We start from the raw sequence: 20,561 nt of genomic DNA, 5'->3' as shown, positions 1-20,561 counted from the left end.
CTGTTCAACATATTATGAGGTACCTAACAGGATCTCCAGGACGTAATTTGTTATACAAGCCTAACGGTCATTCTCGGATTGAGGGATATACTAATGTGGAGTATACTAGTTCTCCCTCAGACTAGAAGTCTACAACAAGTTATTGTACCTTCATAAGAGGTAATCTTGTATCTTGGAAAAGCAAGAAGCAAACAATGGTGATCAGAACAAGTGCATAAGTTGAATATAGAGTCATATCTCATACTTCTTGTGAACTTATTTAGTTGAAACATTTTCTACAGGAGATTGATTTCATAGTAGAGACATCTATGAGTTTTTATTGTGATAACCAGATAGTCATGCATATAGTTTTCAATCCAATATTTCACGACAGACAAAGCATATTGAGTTGAATTGTCATTTTATTTATGAGAAACTTTTGAATGGTGAAATTGCCATAATGTATGTCAAGTCCAAAGACCAACTTGCTGATCTGTTTACTAAGTTGTCGAGAAGTGGTAGGGATACTTTTTTGTGTAACAAATTAAGATTATATGATATATATTCTCCAGTTTGAAGGAGAGTGTTAGATATATTAATATTTTATATATGTGACATAAGGTCATATATGTAATTTTGTTTATTTTCTAATTTTATATATATATTACAGTTTATAGTGAGAGAGTTAAGTTCAACTCCTCCCACTTTCTCTATTTTTATTCTTCTCTAAACCTTAATATGATATTTTACAATTATAAAAGCGATGAATTCAATAGAAATAGATGTTTTGGAAATAAAAATGAACAGCATACCGAAATCGAAATTTCGTTTGGGGGAAAAATCCCTTTAATTTGAGAGATTCTATTGCCGCACCAACTTTTACTAAAGATACGGTAATTCATGTGATATTAAAGAAGAGTTTAGTACACATCTTGGGTTGCTCTTAGTAAAAATCAGTGTGAAAATAGCAGCTCTCTTAATTTAGAATTTAGATTAGAGGAGAAAAACCCAAGAAAAACTTGGAAAGCGTGGTTTTGTTGAAGATCTCTCTCTGCAATCTGCAATGGCTCGGCTTCGGCCAAGAGAAACTCCAAGTTTTAGCAGGGCGGAGGTAATGTACGCCTTTCTCCACCCCTTCCTTTGTTCTCTTGAATCATCCACCCTTTCCATTGCTCACACTGAATTCACATGGGTCCTTTTGGATCGCCATTGTTGCTCCCACCCTTGCAGGGCTCTCCAAATAAAAGAAATTGGAGGTCCAAACTGATGGACCCATTATTAGTTGTTAAATAAAGAATTGTTTCTTTTATCTGTTAAAAGTACTATTGGTGTTGATTTATTTTCTTGCATATATTGGAGCTCCAGTTCCTTAATCTGTGTAATTTTGAAAGATTAGTTGTAAATTTTAGCTCAATATCCCATTTTTTGTTTGGGTTGGGAATGGATAACTGAGTTATCCTTTATTTCATCATTACACGTGCTTGGGTTATTGGGATATTCATGTAGTGTTGTTGAAAAAGGTTCCCTTTTTTAATGTTATTTCCCCTCTCTATCTGGTCTCTAATCTATTTTATTGTGTAGATGATTTAATCTATGACCGTTCTCTATAGTAAGTAGTTTTCTTTCCCTAAACCCTAAACCAAAATAAAATAAAATTACAAACCAATTATCTGCCTCATCTGAAAGTGAAATATTCAAACATGTTACTTCAAATTCTAGCAAGATTTTGTATCCATTAATAAACTATAGCTTTAATCCAGTAGCCTAAAAATCCTTCAGAGCTTCATGCACCAGCAGGGATATCAATTAGCATTTAATTTGTTTTTATCCTCTTATGGACTGTTCAATTTGGTGCTTGAGGGCATGTTTTATCTCTGTATGCAGAAATTATTTTGATTTAGGTTTCATTTGATTGATCCCACGCCCCCACCACCACACCAGAATTTGCTAATTGGGTTACTTTAGGATTTTTTTCCCCCTAACATGTTAATTTCGTTGTCTGCCTGTCAAAGCACTGCTTGGTTGCACTTTAATAATTTTCATCAGTTATGCAAAACATTTAACATGCAAATGTTTTTAGATATAAAATATTTCAGTTGCCTGGGTATAATCTAGATTCCAGCAAAGATAAGAGGTAAATGTTTTAGTTTGCTTGGTGTAAACTGAATGAAAAGAGGTGATGGAGGTGCTGAAGATGAACAATGAGAGGGTGTCAAGCTCGTGGTTTAAAACATCCTTTCATCTTACAATGTCTCGGCTGAGACTTCTCAGCCTCAAAGGTGACTGGAATGAGAGGTTGGAGGTGTTTCACATGTGACTTACATCTCATTTTTTATTATTATTGAACAAGACATATCTTGTAAAGGAGATTCTAAACGTGGTTACATTGACAACCACACAATTGCAACATCAGTGGTGGGTAGAGGCAAGATGACATTGTTGGTGGTTTTGAAGGGTGTGCTATCTCTTTCACCCCTTTCCAAAATCTCAGAACTTTTTAGACAATCTTTGAGCAGTTACGGTGGCAATTTGTTCTTTCTATAGCGGATAATTTGGGTTTTGTACTGTTACCTGGGGAGCAGTAGAACTAATTTTTATATTTTGATGTAATAGTTCTTCCATGATTTCAATTGGTCAATGAACTTTATGATCATTTACCACAACCACATACTCCATTATAATTCCCCTTAAATTATTCTTTCACTTATATATTGTGTGCAAGGTGAGAAAGGATTTGGAAAATCTTTTGATTTATCATTTGTATTGGAGCTTGGAAATTCTGACAAAATCATATAAATAAGGAATTCTTCCAAATATCAGTATTTCAGGAGCTTGAGAACAAGCTTCAGGTCTGTTGATAGTTATCAAAGTTTGTTGGGCAGCAAGTCACACACACACATGGGCACAACAAAGCCTTATCCAAACCTTTTGGGTCGACTAGTATATGTATGTGTGTTAGGTGTTAATTTCTCTTACTGTGCTTCATATTGTAGGACCGCTGATTATTTTGCACACTTTAACAGATTGAGCAGATGGAAAAGTTACTTGAGGAAGTGGGAGAAGACTCGTTGAATCAGGACTTCTGCAAAAACCTTGCCAGAAAATTTAGGTGAGCTTACACCCTGGGCATGTCCAACTAGTCTCATAAAAAATTGAACCTATTGATTAGAAGTTGCTTGCATGTCTAAAATGTAAATACATATACAAGTCTTATTCTTGGCATAGGGCTTGTAGTAACTAAACGATTATTTCTTATATTTTGGAGTGGTCTGCTATTGCAGACGTGATATAAGTCGTTCTGGAAAGTCTGGCATGCAATGGAAGCAGGTTTTTTTTTTTTTTCTCACTGGGACTTCTTTAAATTGTTTGTATGTTAACTATTTTCGCATCTCTTTTATGTTCTTTCCATTGTCCTGTTTCAGGTACAAAAGTGGTTCCAAAATAAGCAACGTGTGTGTACAGACAACGTTACTTCCTCACCTATTGCCCCCAAGGAAGTGGTCGCTCCTCCCGATGCCTCCATTTCAAACAGTGCACCAGAAAGTTCATCTATCATACCTAAAGGTAGTTTTTCTAAATCAATATTAGGTTACTGATGATGGGAAAAATATGGCAGAATGCTCAGGAATGTTTTCTGTTTATGCTCTTTGTACAAGATTTACTCTCTATTGTTGGTATAACACAAATTATCCTTTCACTGTAAATGTTGTGATTGTATTTCATTTTCTCCCGTTTCATCAATGAGTGTTGCTCTTTTGTTGTTTCTCTAAATGTTTTTTTATTGATAAAGATAATTTTATTAAAAAGAAAAGGAAGACGGGGGGTCGAGAAGACCAACCCGACAACAAGGACAAGAAGTAAAGAAAGAAAAAAGGAACATAAAAGAAACAAAGCTCCAAAGAAACTACTCCGCCATCAGATTTCAAATCCTATCCCACCTAACAATAAAATCTTCAAAAAAAAAAAAAAAAACTCCTTTAAATTCCTTGTAAAGTTTGCTCCATGAGAACAAGAAGGCCAAAATCGAAATGACCTTGTCTTCCATGACGGAAACTTTCCCCTCAAAGATACAACTATTCCTTTCTTTCCAAATACCCCAACAAATAGTAGTCAAGTACTAAAGAATCCGTTTTGATAAGGAAAAAAGGCGGCCTCCCCAAGTTTGCCATAACTGTAAAAGGGATTTCACTGAATGGGGCAAACAACCCTCAATGCCAAAAAGAGATAAGAAGTGGTACCAAATCTGAGAAGCCACCTAACAATCATAGTCACAAAGTCGGAGAATAGGTTTAGAATAGTAAGGGAAAACTTCGGAAAAAATGTAAACAACGGGAGAAAAAAAAAACGATGAAAATAAAAGATAAAGAAATACATTAAAAGTTATGACAAAATATATATCTAATGAAAATTCATAGAATCAAATTATTATCATCAATTTCCATATTTTTACATTTATGAATTACCAAATTATATTATGTATCAAATCCCACATTTAAAAAAAAAGAGAAAAAATTCATTTTTTTGTGCTTGTGAAAAAAATGGAAAGAAACGAAAAAAAAAACTATGACTTTTGTAACAAATGAAAAAGTCGTGTTTTTTTACCATTTTAATCGTTAGGGATGCAAATCGCGTTTAAAAAAAAAAATTGCCGTTTTTGTGACTATGCCTGCAATGAATGAATATGTGGTCCCAATTCCACAGCCATAATACACAAACAACATTGGTTAGGAGAAATGAAGTCTCTTCTAATCAATTGATCCAAGGTTGGAAGTTTCCCTAAGCCCGCTAACCAAATAAAGTTGAGGCAAAGTCATCGAGCTTCTTGGGACTAAAGAATGATACATGGATTTCACCGAGAACCTCCCATCTCTAGCTCCACCCCACACTCTATGATCCTCCAAAGTAGCGTCCATGTGCTTATTCTCCACCAAATAGATCAAACTCCCCAATCTTTCCAACTCCCAATCATTGAAGGCCTTTCTAAACCCAACGTTCCAATTGCTCTCCCCATTCTCAATGGTTCTAAAGAGCGAGATAACTTGACCTTTACTGAAAGACGTTTCTCTAAATGTTCTATGAACTTTCTATTTGAAAATAGATTATACCCAAAAATTGTCTTTTTTTTTTTCTCAGGTTGTACTTAATTATTTAAGTTTGGTTAATACGTTTAGTGCACAACTTGATTACTTTTTAGTAAAACTTTCTTTTTATACCTCACACGGTAGTCTTCCAAAGCCTCTCCATAGATGGATCTATATTCTAGTACAAAATGTTTCAATTCCTCCAGAAATGATAAATGCAAGTTCATCAGATTATTTGGTGAAGGTTGTAGGTGATAGCAATGTGGATGTTGATGTGGGTTGGGTATTAAAATGTGGACAGTCATGATTTTCCTAACCTTCAAGAAGGTGTAAATTAAATCCATAAACCTAGTTATGAAGGAGGAACCACAAGTACCATGATTGATTAATGTGCACTAATAAATTAAAATGTAAGCCTTTTCTACTCTTTAGTCAAAGGTGCCAAATAAGTATGCTTGTTTTTGAAGGCGTAAGCTTTTTCAATGCTTCTTTGAATAAGATGTAAGACTTTTGGAGGAAAATTGCCTTTTCTTAAAGTCTCAAGGTGTTTTTATGAGAGCCTTGCGCTGAGAAGAGCCTCAAGGCGTAAGCCTTTAACGTCTTTGAAGCAACAACGGTGGTGAAGAACAACAAAGTCTTATCCCAAGGATTTGGGGGCTTTTGATTCTCTGAAAGCATTGATTCCGACAAATCTATCTAGTGCTCGAAGAACGGCTGTTGAAAAAACAAAGTGGATTAAGATTTATGGAGTTTGGACCATGTTTGTGATGTCCTTGTGGTAGCTATGATTCAATGAAATAGGCCGAAGTTCTACATTTATCAATATCGAGCTCTAGCGATGCAAAAAAAATGAGATTTTTTTTATCAGTACCGTTTAAATTTATTTTAATAGTACATGTAGCATTATTATAATTATTTTAAATTTACAATAAAATACAAATACTATTTTATCGATTATGTTATTTAAACAAGTACAGTATAGGTTTTATTGTGTAAAAATATAAAAAATACATCTATAGAAGATAAGAAATTATGGGTTATCCTTATTATAATATTTCATAGTTTATTTATATTATAATTTATCCTGGGTTGAAAATTTTCTCAATATATTAGATGGAATTGGTATTAGACCCAACCAACGTCAGATATATACATGTAGTTTAGAAGTGCATATATCTTCTTTTTTTTTTGACCCTCAAGTGTGGAAAATATTTGAAAAGCGAATAAGTTTTATAAATGGGTAATACAAACTTTAAGAACTGTCGTATTATCACAGTGCTAACCCATCTAGAAATGGCTACTTTAGGACCAGACATGGTTCAAGTCACACAGGAAAGAAGATGGTTTCTATTCAATAATTTTACAAGGATTCTCATTAGTTACCAAGTTGGCACCTTTATGTTGTTTACTGGTACTAGTTAGCTGGTATTGTCTTAACAAACTAGAGAATACTCTCTGTCTCTCCATGCTTCTTGGACCTTAATCCTGTTATTTTCTCTTCGGCAATGATATGGAAATTTTAATTTAGTGGATAAGGGTCTCAAGGAGTCGTATATTAATGAGATCCACACCCTTATTTGCAATTGTCAGCATACAAAAAATAAGGTACGGGAAAAATTTGAGCATGATTTGGATTTCTCATTAAAAAATTTGGCAAAACCTTTGGCAATATAAGAAAGTATAAAAATGTGTCGGGTGTCATCACAACCTTACCCTGTCAAAAAAGTTCTGAACAAACCTAGTTTCTCCCTTCAATTCTGTCTAAAGCCATGTTTCTTATAAGGAAAATGCTGCAATGACACAAATGGAGACACAAAGGTGACAAAAATGATGTGGTGGTGCACACATAACCGTAGATGCTTTTTACTCGTATCTCGTGGAAAAGCATCTACGATAATGTGCGCGACACCACATCATTTTGTCACCTTTGTGTCTCCGTTTGTGTCATTCCAGCATGACTCTTCTTATAATCCAAGTGCTTTCATATCCGTTCTCTTTACCTCAATCCACGTTCTTTATATGGGAATATGTAGAACCTTTAATCTACATATTCCTTCTGTATGGACTGCAATACACCTTTGTTGCAGATGAGCAAATCACCAAACCATCTTCGTCAACTTTCCTTCAATTCTGTTGGGGTTGATCCTACATTTTTACGATTTCCTTCATTTATAATGTTGTCTTTCTTAATATTCAACGCATCCACATTAACATCTGCTAAACATATATATTTCTTAATGATTTTGTATTAAAATATTACGTTTTAATTTAGTAAATAGTTCTCCCATGCCTCGTACTTAACTTATCATATAAGTCATCGTGTACTAATCTTTTGCCCAGGTACTTCCTTTGCTTCCTTCTTAGCAGTTTTATAGTTTCAAAGCTTTCTTTGTGTTAGTTCATCACCAGTCTTGTATAACAACCTCTTACGTGACGGCCTTTGGAACTCATCACTCCAAGTTTCCCTTTTAAGTGATTTTTCCCTTTGGATTCGTCTCCTTTTCTACTGATTCTAATGAAATATAAACCTTGTAGTTTCCAGCCTGTGGTATACTCATCTTTTCATTGCAAAGTGATGCCTAGTGCACGAAGTCTCTGCATCATATTTCAATAACACTCTTCTGCAAGATAACTTTTCTTCTTATGTTAGCTTTAGTCCACCTGTTAGCTGTCTTTTTTTATCTTTTTTTTATTTTTTGGTCAGCATTGGAGACTTGAGAGTCACTTCCTAGGGTCAACTTCTATTACTAGGTATTACCATATATAAATTGGCAAGCAAAAGTAACTATTATTATTCCAAGTAGCTTGCTCAACCTTTTTCCCATTAGATAATGTAATATCATGCATAGAACAGATTGAAAACCCTAGACTGACTTTAGCTGAATACTGTGGAGAAGCCCTCTAAAATCTTTTAAAAATGGATGGACAATAGAGAAAGGATGCTTCAACTTTATTCACACCCATATATGTCTTCAAAGATGCAACTATTGCTCTCTTCCGGAAGCACCAGTGACATGCAAAAGGTGACACTCCTAAAAAATTTACCTCCAATTGGCTAAAGCAGCCTTAGCTGATCCTTGAATTTTCTCAATAAGGTTTTTTGAGCTTACCCAATGGATTCCAAATGTCCAAAAAAGAAGCTTTCCAAAGTTGATTCCAGAGCTCGAATGAAGAATTTGCTTGACAGTCTCCCTACTTATTTTGCTTACCTTTTGTCCTGTCCCTTCAATAGGATTTTGAATTTTTGTTTGAAAATAGGTCAAAATTTGATATCCAAAAGAAGGTATTGGTGTTTTGGATTGGATATAATTGATTTTTTTTCCCACTAAGTGACATACCTTCTTAATCTTTCTTTTCCTTTTCAGGTATGATGTTGCTATTTTTCTCACCCACAGAGTTATTAGTTCAGGCGAACCTGTAAGGATCCTTCTTTCTGTATCCTGCGAAGGTCAAATTATTGCTTTAGTGATTTTAGATCTTGTATTTTTTTCCAACTCTAAATATTTCAATTGCATGAGAGACAAATATCATGATGTTAGGATGTGAGGATTTTTTTAAAACCTGATGGAACTCTCCTCCTTTACCCGGGGTTGGGGGGTGGGACTGGTAATGTGGTGTAAAGGAAACACTACACAGGTGGAGTTCATGTGAGACAAATATGGGGCTCAGAAATGCAGGTAAATGTGGTCACCCATGCATGTTCAAGAATCATGAGAACAGCATCTGGTGATGGGATACAGAACCCTTTTCTTGACCCACCACACAAAACGCACATCTGGCACCTCTATTACCCAAAAACCTATAGAAATAGGTCAGGTTTCAATTTCTGAATATGTGCTAGCTGTCTAATTACCTAATTCACATATGTATAGGAAACCCTTTTCCCCACATTCCCAAACAGCTCGTGCTTTTAAATGACTATGTTGATTATTTTCCAAGTTGGGAACTTAGTGCCTGCCCCTTGATGTTGCTGTATGATCCCAGAGTGATGTTAGTTTGAAGGTTTTCTTTGTGGTAGTTAAGCTGGGTTAAACCTTCAACTTCAAGGTTATGTTACAAAGCATAAACAATTTTAGCTAATAGTTTGACCCTAGTTGGTTCCAATCTTGTGTTGCCTTCACTTGCTTATATTTCTTCACTACTGTGTGAAAGCAGTTAACTTGGTCCAGCACAAGGGCATCATGATATTTATCCCTAGATACACATTAGATGCCTCGAAGAAGAAGAAAAAAAGAGATCAGAGATTTGGTTCCTATGATTGATCAAAACTGCAGTTGTCATTCAAGTGTCAAGGTTTTTGCTGATGCGGATAATGACATTTGGAACTTGCTGTTGAAATTGAAACATCAAACATAGCAAATCTTGTGAACACCAACCTTCTGTGAATTTCATGAAGAAATTTTACATTTTAGAAGAATAACTCGTATAAGAATCTTAAATCTTGTTAGTATTTTTCTAATGGAGAACTTCCAATGGATGTTGAGCTTTCTTTGACGGAATGAATCAGAGAAAATCACTTGTGATTTCCATGGAATCCTGTGAATATGTCATTGTCGATGGTATTATTTATTCACGACTCTTCATTTCTTACAGGAAGTGCGTGTTAGGTTTGTTGGGTTTGGTGCCGAGGAGGATGAGTGGGTAAATGTAAAGAAGGCAGTCCGTGAGCGCTCTCTTCCAATGGAGCCCTCAGAATGTCAGAGAGTCAAGGTTGGGGATCTTGTCCTCTGCTTCCAGGTATTTATTTTTTTTTAACCCTTGATTCTCTTGAGGTCCACCTGAGTGCTTGCTCGTATCTCATCAAGTTCCTTTGGGTTAATTTTCAGGAGAGGAGAGATCAAGCAATATATTATGATGCCCATGTTCTGGAAATCCAAAGGAGATTACATGACATAAGAGGGTGTAGGTGCCTTTTCTTGGTTTGTTATGACCACGATAACAGTGAGGTAAATTTTAGTTGCAAGGCACTTGTTGGATCCCAGAAACACCAACCTAGAATGAAATATTCATATTTGGCTGATTTTCGAAACCAGTATTTGCCTTCATTTTCACTTCTCTGTCATGTGAACGCTATTTAAATTTTAATATTCTTTCTCCTCTGTCCTATCACTGGTGCCAGGAAAACGTTCGTTTGAGAAGATTGTGTCGCCGCCCGTCATATTAGATCCCCAAAGCCTTGCTAGAAATGATGACTGAAGCATTCCTCTTCCCGTTTGCTTTCTGTAGCGTTTGATTTGGGTATGGATGAGAACTGAAACCAAGACATTCTAATTGTAAAGCATCTTTGGGAAAACCATGATGAACCCCTTCCTTTCTTTCAACTAGGCATTCAAAACCATTATCCTTTCTAGCTTGGCATTGCACACCATATGCATGTAAGCTGGTTAGTTCATTTCTTCATATGAAACAGACTAGACTTGGTAAATTAACTAGTTTCTTCCGAGATGCAATGCATGTCGATGAAACTTGAGTGATTTTAAGTTTGAAATTTGGTTTATATGGAGTGGAAAGGATCTAGTTTCTTCACATTTACAAACTAATAGTTGGAAATTTTATTGCTGGACATTGAGGGAGGATGACCAATCCATATCATTGGTCAGATGGTGGGTCATGCCCTTTAATCTATATATTCCTTGTGTCTGGACTGCAATATGCCTTTGTTGCAGCAGTCTATATGTGGTTGTTACTTCAGGGTTTTTGGCCAATGGGCACGAGATAATCTTTTGATTCTAAGAACACAGCAGTAGTATATGATGATGCAACACCTGAGACTCAGCACTGTTTAGTCAGTCACACATAAGCAGAGGGATAACATTGTTGCTTTGAATATGTAAGTGCAAACCTACATAACATTCTTTCCTTACTACATCTCTAATAGAAAAGCAGATGTAGGAAAATGCAATCCTACAAATGGCATGTACAGTAATTAATTACTTTAGATATGAAGAGTAGGGAAGGGAAGGGAGGTTATTCAGAGATGACTCAGATGTCATCAATAATAACAGAAAACAAGGCATGTATTTAATGGACCTATCAATGATAGACCATGGACGGACTAAAAGCTCTTTTATGTCCTATCATTTTCTTTTAGAAAAAAATACAATAGATAAGAAGCACATAAGCATAGAATTACTTAATAGATTTACTGACCTAAAACAAAGGTACCAGTTTGATGCACCAAAAAGAAAATAGTGGCATTGTCGAAAGCCAAATGGGCTAAACTGGTGTCTAGACAAAATACTCAGAAAAAAAATGTGCCCATGCAACCACCAAGCTACAGCAGATCAAAAGAATAGTAATTATGCATCCTGCAGTTAGATTCACCAATAATTTTCCAGATCTTAATTTCTGAATATATAAATTTCGAATAATGCAAGCAGAAAAAAGTCAGATCGAATGGGCAGATTTACTTGCATCGAGCCCTTCCCCCATCAATCCTGGGAAGATGGCCATAGGGTGTGATTCAGTTAATTGGGGTCGGAGCTTTTCCAGTTGATTTTTTTCCACCATTCTCTTACTAATGCCCCTCCATAGAGAGATCTCCCGGTCCTTCACTTTTAAAGAGATTAATGGTGTCTTTGTCAAGAGACATTTTGTACTAGTACAATAATAAATAAATAAATAACTGCATCATATGCACAAAGTAATGACTGATAGTCTCATGATTAGCGTCCAAATGCATCGATCCATGTGAAAATCGTCTGCTGAACCCAAGTTAGCGTGCAGGTAAACAAGAACACAAAATCTAATAAATGCATCAATAAGAAGTATCTATACAAGGCCATTAACTACTTGATTGTCTGATGATATGAAACAGCCCAATTTCTTTTATCTTGTCGGCCTTGCTTCAGTTGAATGTATTAAAAGATGTAGCATGTCTAACAAAATTGATAACTAGTGAACTGGTGGAAATTAAACGAATCAGGTTCATTTCCATGCCAAACCATGCACAATTTTCAGAATTCCACCAACCATTAAGACAACTAAAACATGGCCTGTGCACATGCCTTGAATCAAGTAATCATTATTGAAAAACTATACAAACTTAACAACAATAAGGACAACCATCCCTTTAGACTTGATAGATCAGCAAGAACATTTCCAAACGTTTGACAAAGACAATGCAGAACATGCTGGCAATGCTGATATCTGCTCAGGAAACAATTAAGTAGAAGGTTGCACACGTCAAAATTTCTCCCACCCAATTCCCATAATGAGCAGCATGACTTTAAACAATATCTTCAAAGTGGCACCAGGAAGCGTCCCACAGAAAATTGGATGGCTTAAGAAACTGTTCGACCATAGCACACAGATGCAATATAAAGATTCTTGGCCCATTTCTCCTGCAAACAATCACCAGATAATAATTTTAGTTCCAAGAACAAAATCCACCAGTGGTAGCAAAAACTAAATAAATAAAAAAGCAGACACGAAGAATTCACCTTGACATGTGTACTTGGAAAAGCAGATGTCCGTAGTGTCTCGTGTTTCATCTACAAGCTTTCTTCTCAGCACGCTGAGAACAAAAGCAGCCTGATCCAAAGTTGCTGCTGTTGATGTCACCTCCAGTGAATACCTTCACTTGGGTATAGAAAATCTAGTTCAACAACCCGAAAGTGAAGAAAAGGGGGGGAGATCGGTTCAAAATAATTTAATTGGCAACATAAAGGAAGCATTGGAATAGTACAGAGACTCAGAAAGCCCTATAATACCTGGTCTGAAAATCCTGCACTACGGGACATAACAACTGCCCATCTACTTCTGGCCGTGGCCATGGAAGTAACATAGAATCCCTCCCTCCACTTTTTGTTTATCCACTTGAATGGAAATGAGTCACTAACCTTGTAGGACTATTGAGCATACTGTGTACCTGAACACAGAACACAACAGAAGTCAAAACAAATACATATACAATTTGCTAAAATCCAAAGAATCATAAAATTTTGAGTCTAACCTTTAGACACTGCTACCAAAGAGCTTCCATTATTAGCTCCTGCTATAGCACTAATATAATAGTTCTTCTCCCAATGCTCCATAATCCATTCCTTCAAACAAGACCAAAAAAGAAACAGATGAATTTGTGGATTGACATTAACAAAATATATATATAAGAGGGCAGAGCCTGTGCAGCTGCAGCAGGGTTTGGAAAAGCAATTCATTGTGATTTGGAAACCTTTCTTTCCATGAACCCTCTTAAATACCGAGATCAAATGCCTCTCATTGGAATCACATCAGTCTTGAAGTATGCCTAAAATTTATTGGCCGGTGTAGTCAAGAGCATAACGTTACGAGCCAATGGGGTTCCCTAGGATTGTAAAGGGGTCATCTCGGCCTCCTATGCTTACCCATTGTGTTGCGGGTATCCCCATCCAGACCTTCTTTTTTGGTTGTTCGTCTTCTTCTGCCTCCATCATCAACCGACATCTCTTATGACCAACCTGGTATATAAGCTTAATAAAAGGTAAATCACAAATTAGCAACCTAAACTGATTTTTCAAAAGACTGGTTACCACCCAGAAAATATAAGAGAGTTAAAAAGTACCTTCTGAGCACCATCTGTGTTAATTGGCCTGATATCCAGATTTGGGCCTATGATTCCATCAAAGAGGGAAATATATTTAGCATAGTTAGGTTCCTCATCAAATTTCAAGTTCACCACATATTCTACAAACTGTCTGAACGGCAGTGGGCAGAAGCAACACAGCACCTCCGGAGATGTCGTCATCTTCTTTTTGCATACAAGGAAACCTTTATTTTCTCCCTGAGAGAAGAAGGTAAGCATGGTGTAAAAATTGCATGGCATTGACGTCTGATAAAAGTTGGAAAGGGCTTACCTGATATCCTTGCCAAGGCAAGTGACCACGAAGAAGAAAAATGAGAGTGTATGCAAGAGATTCCAAGTCATCTCTCCTGCTACCAGTTCTCCCCAGATGAGCATGCACACTAGCATAGCGCACTGTCCCTCAGCAAAAATGGAATTGTCGTAAACCAAAGATCAATGATGTCCAATGTAACAAGCAACTTCTAAACTGAAAAACAAGAACGAAACGACAAATCATATATGTATACCTGAAAACATCTGGCCGTTGGTCATACTCAACATGCTGACCAGTTGAATTCTCCCTCCATTTAGTGGCTGATACCCAAAGAAATGTGATCAAACAAGAGATACACAACATGAAATATTTCCGGGTATATAAATGCCCAAAACTAAAAGAATATGTTTACCTAACCCAAGATCAACTAGGAACAGTTTTTTCTCTTCAGGGGTCCCTGGGGGACCAACCAAAAAGTTCTCTGGCTTTACATCATCATGCACATACCTGCCATCATAAGTTATGGGAATCATAATGAAACATTTTGAGCAAGACAACAATGAGTTGTTCGATTTACTAGAAGAACACAAGAGTGCTGAATGGATGTCAATAAAAATGTAAAAGAACCATAATCAGAGGTTTAGAACTTATAACAAAAGGATCTAACCCTCTAGAATGCATCTTCTCCAATATTGAGATTGCTTCTATGGCAATACAAGCAACCATTTCCATGGACATCCTGCAGATAATAAAATACAATGGCAAAGCAGATTAGTACATGGTTAATATACTAACAAGCCTTGTAATAAATAGATTCAGGAGTTAACTTCTAACATAAACTCACGTATGAGAGTTGTTATTCCACACATCCCACAGGCTTGGTCCCAACATATCCATAACCTGTAGGAATTAAGAGGTGTTATTAAGCTTAAGTAATAGACACAAAAGATTGAACTTCCTCAAAATCAAAGCTCGAACCACGTGAATGTACCAGCTTGCGAAGTTGGTAAAGTTTGTGAGTGTTGATATCATGACCAATGGGTATAAATTCTGCTTCACCCACTAATTACTAACCACAAACCTGATTGCTTATCAGGAAAAAAAAAAAAAAAAAGGAAATGAGAAAATGAGAACATACCATGATATAATAGTCCCCTTGCCGGCCCTTATAGTGGACTTTTGGCACACCATGACTGCCACCAAGGGTGCTGGGAAAATAACAGAGAAAGAGGATAACACAATCATACATGTGGAGGTCATTTTTGTGGTTGACCTCGAGATCTCATTTTTAACAAGATCATTCTTCAATAAATCATAGAAATCATGAAAAAATAACAAAAAAGAGAAAGAATACAAAGAGTTTTTTACGTGGTTCGGCAAACGTGCCTACGTCCACGGGCTCGGGGAGCCGTTTCACTATAGATTTCAGATTTACACATAGCCTCCTTTTTCCCTCTTCATCTTTTTTCCTCCCCCATTTTTTACAATAGCCTCAAGGTCTTTAAATAGAGAAACCCTAATTAGAGTCTTAAGCCTAATTAATTACAATTGACTACATTGTCCCTTATCTAAAATATCAATTACATAACAAGGAGAATAATTTTTTTTAAATTGGAATCTTCCTTAATAAGATAGAACTCTCTTTAAATGATGCCACGTGTCCACCTCGAGATGTGCATTGATGGTGTGAATGGATGATCCGTATAGGAGACGATTTTATCCCTCCACATAGCCCCCTCTCGAAGGTGGAGATTGATGTATTGAGATTCGCCTTCGAGAAATACTTCTGACCTGAGTGAACTCCATCCCTGATTTTTGAATTAGTATGATTTTTGATCCCTCGAGCCTATTTTTTGCAAACTTGATATCCAACTCGATTGAGCTCCCATAATTAGTAAATGCTTCAATAATATAATTGACCGCAAGCTGGTCTTGATTTCTATAATGAGTCAAAACTTTGGCAAGTGATAGAAGAATCGATCAAAATCCCAGATCGAGTTTGGATCCTAAAATGATCCAAGACTTTGATAAATAAGAAAAGAACCGACCGAAATCCCAGATCAGGCTTGAATCCCAAAATGATCCAAGACTATGATGAATAACCACAGAACCGACCGAAATCCCAGATTAGGCTTGGATCCCAACATAATCCAAGACTTAGATAAATAACCATAGAACTGACCGAAATCCCAGATCGGGCTTGGATCCCAACATGATCCAAGACTTAGTTAAATAATCATAGAACCGACCGAAATCCCAGATCGGGCTTGGATCCCAAAATGATCTAAGATTTTGATAAATAATAGAATAATCGACCATATTAGATTTCGCATCTCTCACCTCATAGAGTGATGCTCGGGTCCTCATGCGTCCGTGAGGAACCGACCTTATTAGAGTAGTCCATAGAGGGAATCGACCTTATTAAAATTTCGTGCCACTCACCTCATAGAGTGACACACGGGTCCACAGAGGGAACCGACCTTATTAGAATTTCGTATCACTCACCTCATAGAGTGACACACGGGTCCGCAGAGGGAACCGACCTTCTCTCCTTATAAAAATTTGCTGAATCGACCTGAAAAACTTGAACCAACAGAGATCACAACGTTCATAGAATATAATCATTTTATCTTGGTGGGTTAGAATTATGGGCCAAACCTCCCAACTCAACGGAGTCCTTACACTCAATCAAGTTGGGTACGAGGTTAGCCCCCATACTACTTTTAAATCGAGCCTCCTCAAGTAACAAATTGGGTCACATGGGACCCTTATTACAAGCTCGAACTAAACCCCCAATCATATAACAATAGATTATAAATTGATTTATAAATTGAGTTACTTAAATCGGTGAAATCTGTAGACTCGACCGAGTTGGGCATATAATTAGTCCCAAAAATTTATTTGTCAATCCGACCTTTCTAATAAGAATCTGACTCGGCATAAATAAGCCCCCAAGCATGGTAATTAACCATATTTCCTGCCAAGAATTATAAACTAAGGGTCACATAGGACCCTTAATTATGGGTATAACTCGAGCCCCCGAACCATATCATCGTTTGGCACTATTGTTTGTTGTACAATTAATAAAATTTAAAAACTTTGAATTCAACAAAAATACCTGGTTGTATTACCGTATTTGTGACACGTTTCTTTGTTTGGAAACCCGCAATGTTCCTGTATTGTATAACTGGATCGTGTAATCCCAAGACCGCATTCTTCAATTGCATGTGTCAATTGCTCTCCTTAGAGGTGAGTCCGTCTTAATGCGCCAAATCCACTCATCATATTCGTCCGAGGGTCAACTTGAACCGACCTACTATCCTTTGTTAAATTCGTTTCTATCGAAATTAACATGGCATCACTGTTTCCATATCATCTGTATCGCACAAAGATTAATATAATTGATGCTAGCCACATGATCCGCCCTCTAATCGATTTGTTTCCTTGGAATACAACCTGGACCTAGACAAAGAGACTTGGTGATATCAATTCTTTTAAATGCCTTTTAAATATTTGGAAACACCTTGGATGTTGCATCAACAGAAACCTGGCAATATGACCTTGGTTTTATGTTGCCCTTTATCATTTATCCCCACCCATGCGAGCAACGTGTAAGTGGTTGAGCCATTATGAACTTGGTTCATGTGAACAACATAACTTCATCTCCGTTCCTAGCCACAACATACTCAAGATGAAGCATAGCCAAACCAAGACCAGGGAAAACCCTTCTCCCAAACAGCATCACCTTAATTTCCCTACTCCCTGTTATATCGAATAATTCCACTTCTCCACTACACTTCAAGAATGTCTCTGGTTTGAACTCCATCGGTTCCTCCCGAACCTTTGGATCCCGCCCCATCTCAGCCACCATGAAATTTACAACAGCACCCTTCGGTAGCCGTCCAAAGGTGTATCCTGTTTAACGAAATCGTTCTCGACTATCTCGTAATCTAAACTTTCAATGGGGCAGAGTTTGGCGCCAACAATCGCAACCTGCGAATTACTGCTCGGGGTAGATCTATGAAGTACTAATTCGTTGCGATAATTGAGTAGTAGCACGATCAGAGACAGAACTTCTTCATCTCTGTTGACTCTTGTCGCCATGATTAGGGTTTTGAGAGCTTTCGAGAGAGAGAAGATTCGTATCAACAAGAAACTTTCAGTTTGACGATCAGTCCAACTCTTTCTACGTGAAGGCGAGTTGAATCGGTGGTTTGAACCGGTTTTGAACCCACGAATCATGGTGTTCAGATTTGGTTCGTGGCGATTGAACTGCCAATTCTTTACTGAAGCCGTCATTGGAGACTGGTGTTCTCTTTCTCTTTCTCTCTATCTTTACTATCACCAACGCACATGCGCACTCCCCTTCCTGCATGTTCTACAACAGCCCTTTAAAGTTCCTCCCATCTTCTTCCTCGGCAAAATTAAATAAAAATCCCTAAATCAATGAAGGGTTCCCAAATTCCTGATTTGGAGCCCGACCCTTCTATATGGTTTCTCATGGTTTCTATTCGATTTTACCGTGTGTGCGTCGTGTCCCTTGTTCGTTCCCACAGACGACACCAATTGTGGAGGTCATTTTTGTGGTTGACCTCGAGATCTCATTTTTAACAAGATCATTCTCCAATAAATCATAGAAATAATGAAAAAAATAACAAAAAAGAGAAAGAACACAAAGAGTTTTTTACGTGGTTCGGCAAATGTGCCACGTCCACGGGTTTAGGGAGTCGTTTCACTATACATCTCAGATTTACACATAGCCTCCTTTTTCCCTCTTTATCTTTTTTCCTCTCCCATCTTTTTTTCTCCCCCCTTTTTTACAATAGCCTCAAGGTCTTTAAATAGAGAAATCCTAATTAGAGTCTTAACCCTAATTAATTACAATTGATCACATTGTCCCTTATCTAAAATATCAATTACATAACAAGGAGAATAATCCTTTTAAAATTGGAATCTTCCTTAATAAGATAGAACTCTCTTTAAATGATGCCACGTGTCCACCTCGAGATGCGCATTGATGGTGTGAATGGACGATCCGTATAGGAGACGATTTTATCCCACCACAATACATATTATAGAGAGAAGTAAAATAAAAGTTAGAAACTACATTTAAAACAGAACGGATCATACTTGTAGACTTGCCATTCGTAGGGAGGTCCATAGTTACATCCCTTACTACTTCTGTGCTAAAATTTTAAGGCCACCTAGAATACACAGACCATAAAATAAAATAGGTTACAAAGTTAAATTCCAACAAAGGCTCCATGTTGAACAAGCAGTCCACACAAAGGAATTTCATACCTCAACAGCTCCCGGGCCAATAGTTGTAACAATTCCATTCACAGCTGAAATCCGACGACCAACATAGACTTGTCTGAAGCCTCCTTTACCCAATTTTCTTTCAATCTTTGTATGCTGGGGAACCACCAACTTGGACCTGTCACAAGGAAACCAAATAAGGAATTAAGGAACCACTGAAACTACAGGCACACTGATTAAGAGCACATAAATATTATCTGAGTCTAACTATTTTATATTTATAAGTAAGTAAAGTAAAGTAATCAACTAAGAGAAAGCATGGACGAAACCAGAACGACCAAAAGAAACCCAAATTCCTCGCTAAAAATAAATAATCCCTACCATGGGATTGAAAAAAGGGTTGATTTATAGAAAAATAATTTCTTGAGTGATCCCGCTCTCATTTATCATCAAATGTGAAAAGGTAAAACTACCCATTCACCCTTAATAATAATAATAATAATAATAATAATAATAGTAAATGCCGGAAGATAAAGATTTGTTTTTTTCCGTCAAAAAACACAAATAGCATTCAATCAAACACTTACAATTATAGAGGAAATGAAACAGAACATTTAAAATAAGAATAAAACATGGGAAATCGTAAATAACCTTTTCAGGAAGAGGCGCCGTGCTTCCTTCGTCTTCCTCCATATGTTTCTCCCCTACTTGTTCCTCCTGCACCAAATCCCTCCTCTGCTGCTCTGCTGCTTCCTTAAGCCTGCAACTGCATCTGCAAGGATGTCGTCACAATATTCTCATCAATTACCTGTTTGTTCTTTGATGTTCGCCTCCCTCGTGTCCTTGTTGCGATCACACCCTCGCCTTCTCCTATTATCGGTATCGGCTTTGCTGCTGCTGCTGCCACCGCTCGGCCCCTGCGCACTCCACTACGCAATTCCGGCATCATTCATCCATCAAATCTTATATCTGAAAACAATAATTCTCCACCCTGCCCCGCCCTTCAGACAAGTCCTAATAACCAAAATCGAACGATTGATCGATCGACTAGATTATAAAAAAAGTTACTTTTTTTTGGGTTAAAAAAATATTGATCAGAAAGAAGTAAGAAGTAGAGTGGAACGGAAATTAGGGTTTCGATGAAGAGATTTGTTTAAGAGTAAAATTTGAGATACGAAGGCTTCGTTCCGTTCCTTGTAGCACCTTCAGAAACAGAGTTAAGAGACTTGAGAGAGTGAGAATAAATCATCTATAACTATAACTAACATGAAAGCTCTTGGTCTCGTCGGGTGGCATACAGAAAAGAACCGCCACATCCACGTCCACGTCCACGTCCACGTAGGATTTGAGAATTTCTTGGTGGGCCAGGTCCATGATGAGTCAAAACTTGAACTTGTCAAAATTATTAAATTAAAAAGATAGTTAA

At 37.1% G+C, this 20,561-nt stretch overlaps 1 protein-coding gene and 1 pseudogene across 2 annotated transcripts; one reads left to right on the top strand and one right to left on the bottom strand.

Moving 5' to 3' along the window:
- Nucleotides 1-946: 946 nt before the first annotated feature.
- Nucleotides 947-10,557, top strand: SHH1 (SAWADEE HOMEODOMAIN protein). Its single transcript, XM_086456386.1, has 9 exons — nucleotides 947-1,090; nucleotides 2,800-2,925; nucleotides 3,003-3,088; nucleotides 3,261-3,306; nucleotides 3,402-3,574; nucleotides 8,426-8,477; nucleotides 9,654-9,797; nucleotides 9,887-10,006; nucleotides 10,180-10,557. Exons 1-9 carry the CDS (start codon nucleotides 1,043-1,045, stop codon nucleotides 10,222-10,224), a joined length of 840 nt encoding a protein of 279 aa, XP_086312512.1. The 5' UTR covers nucleotides 947-1,042; the 3' UTR covers nucleotides 10,225-10,557.
- Nucleotides 10,558-11,882: 1,325 nt separating this feature from the next.
- On the bottom strand, nucleotides 11,883-20,345 carry LOC147392507 (casein kinase 1-like protein HD16; annotated as a pseudogene). The gene is made up of 15 exons (XR_015182305.1): nucleotides 19,787-20,345; nucleotides 19,178-19,313; nucleotides 19,007-19,080; nucleotides 15,015-15,084; nucleotides 14,721-14,776; nucleotides 14,544-14,615; nucleotides 14,289-14,383; nucleotides 14,131-14,196; nucleotides 13,895-14,025; nucleotides 13,603-13,821; nucleotides 13,406-13,498; nucleotides 13,015-13,105; nucleotides 12,774-12,930; nucleotides 12,503-12,671; nucleotides 11,883-12,403 (listed from the first exon to the last, which is right to left on the bottom strand). The product of XR_015182305.1 is annotated as a casein kinase 1-like protein HD16 (transcript).
- Between the last annotated feature and the right edge of the window lie 216 nt (nucleotides 20,346-20,561).

The sequence above is a fragment of the Akebia trifoliata genome, chromosome 10, assembly GCF_017979445.1.
Source record: "Akebia trifoliata isolate Shusen 1 chromosome 10, ASM1797944v1, whole genome shotgun sequence".
In the NCBI taxonomy this organism is placed as follows: domain Eukaryota; kingdom Viridiplantae; phylum Streptophyta; class Magnoliopsida; order Ranunculales; family Lardizabalaceae; genus Akebia; species Akebia trifoliata.
This window is presented reverse-complemented; position numbering and strand designations above follow the sequence as displayed.

Coding starts and splice junctions, on each gene's coding strand:
- SHH1 (XM_086456386.1), top strand. CDS start 1,043: ATGGCTCGGCTTCGGCCAAGAGAAACTCCAAGTTTTAGCAGGGCGGAG. Junction 8,478..9,653: donor TTATTAGTTCAGGCGAACCT/GTAAGGATCCTT, acceptor CATTTCTTACAG/GAAGTGCGTGTTAGGTTTGT. Junction 10,007..10,179: donor ATGACCACGATAACAGTGAG/GTAAATTTTAGT, acceptor CACTGGTGCCAG/GAAAACGTTCGTTTGAGAAG.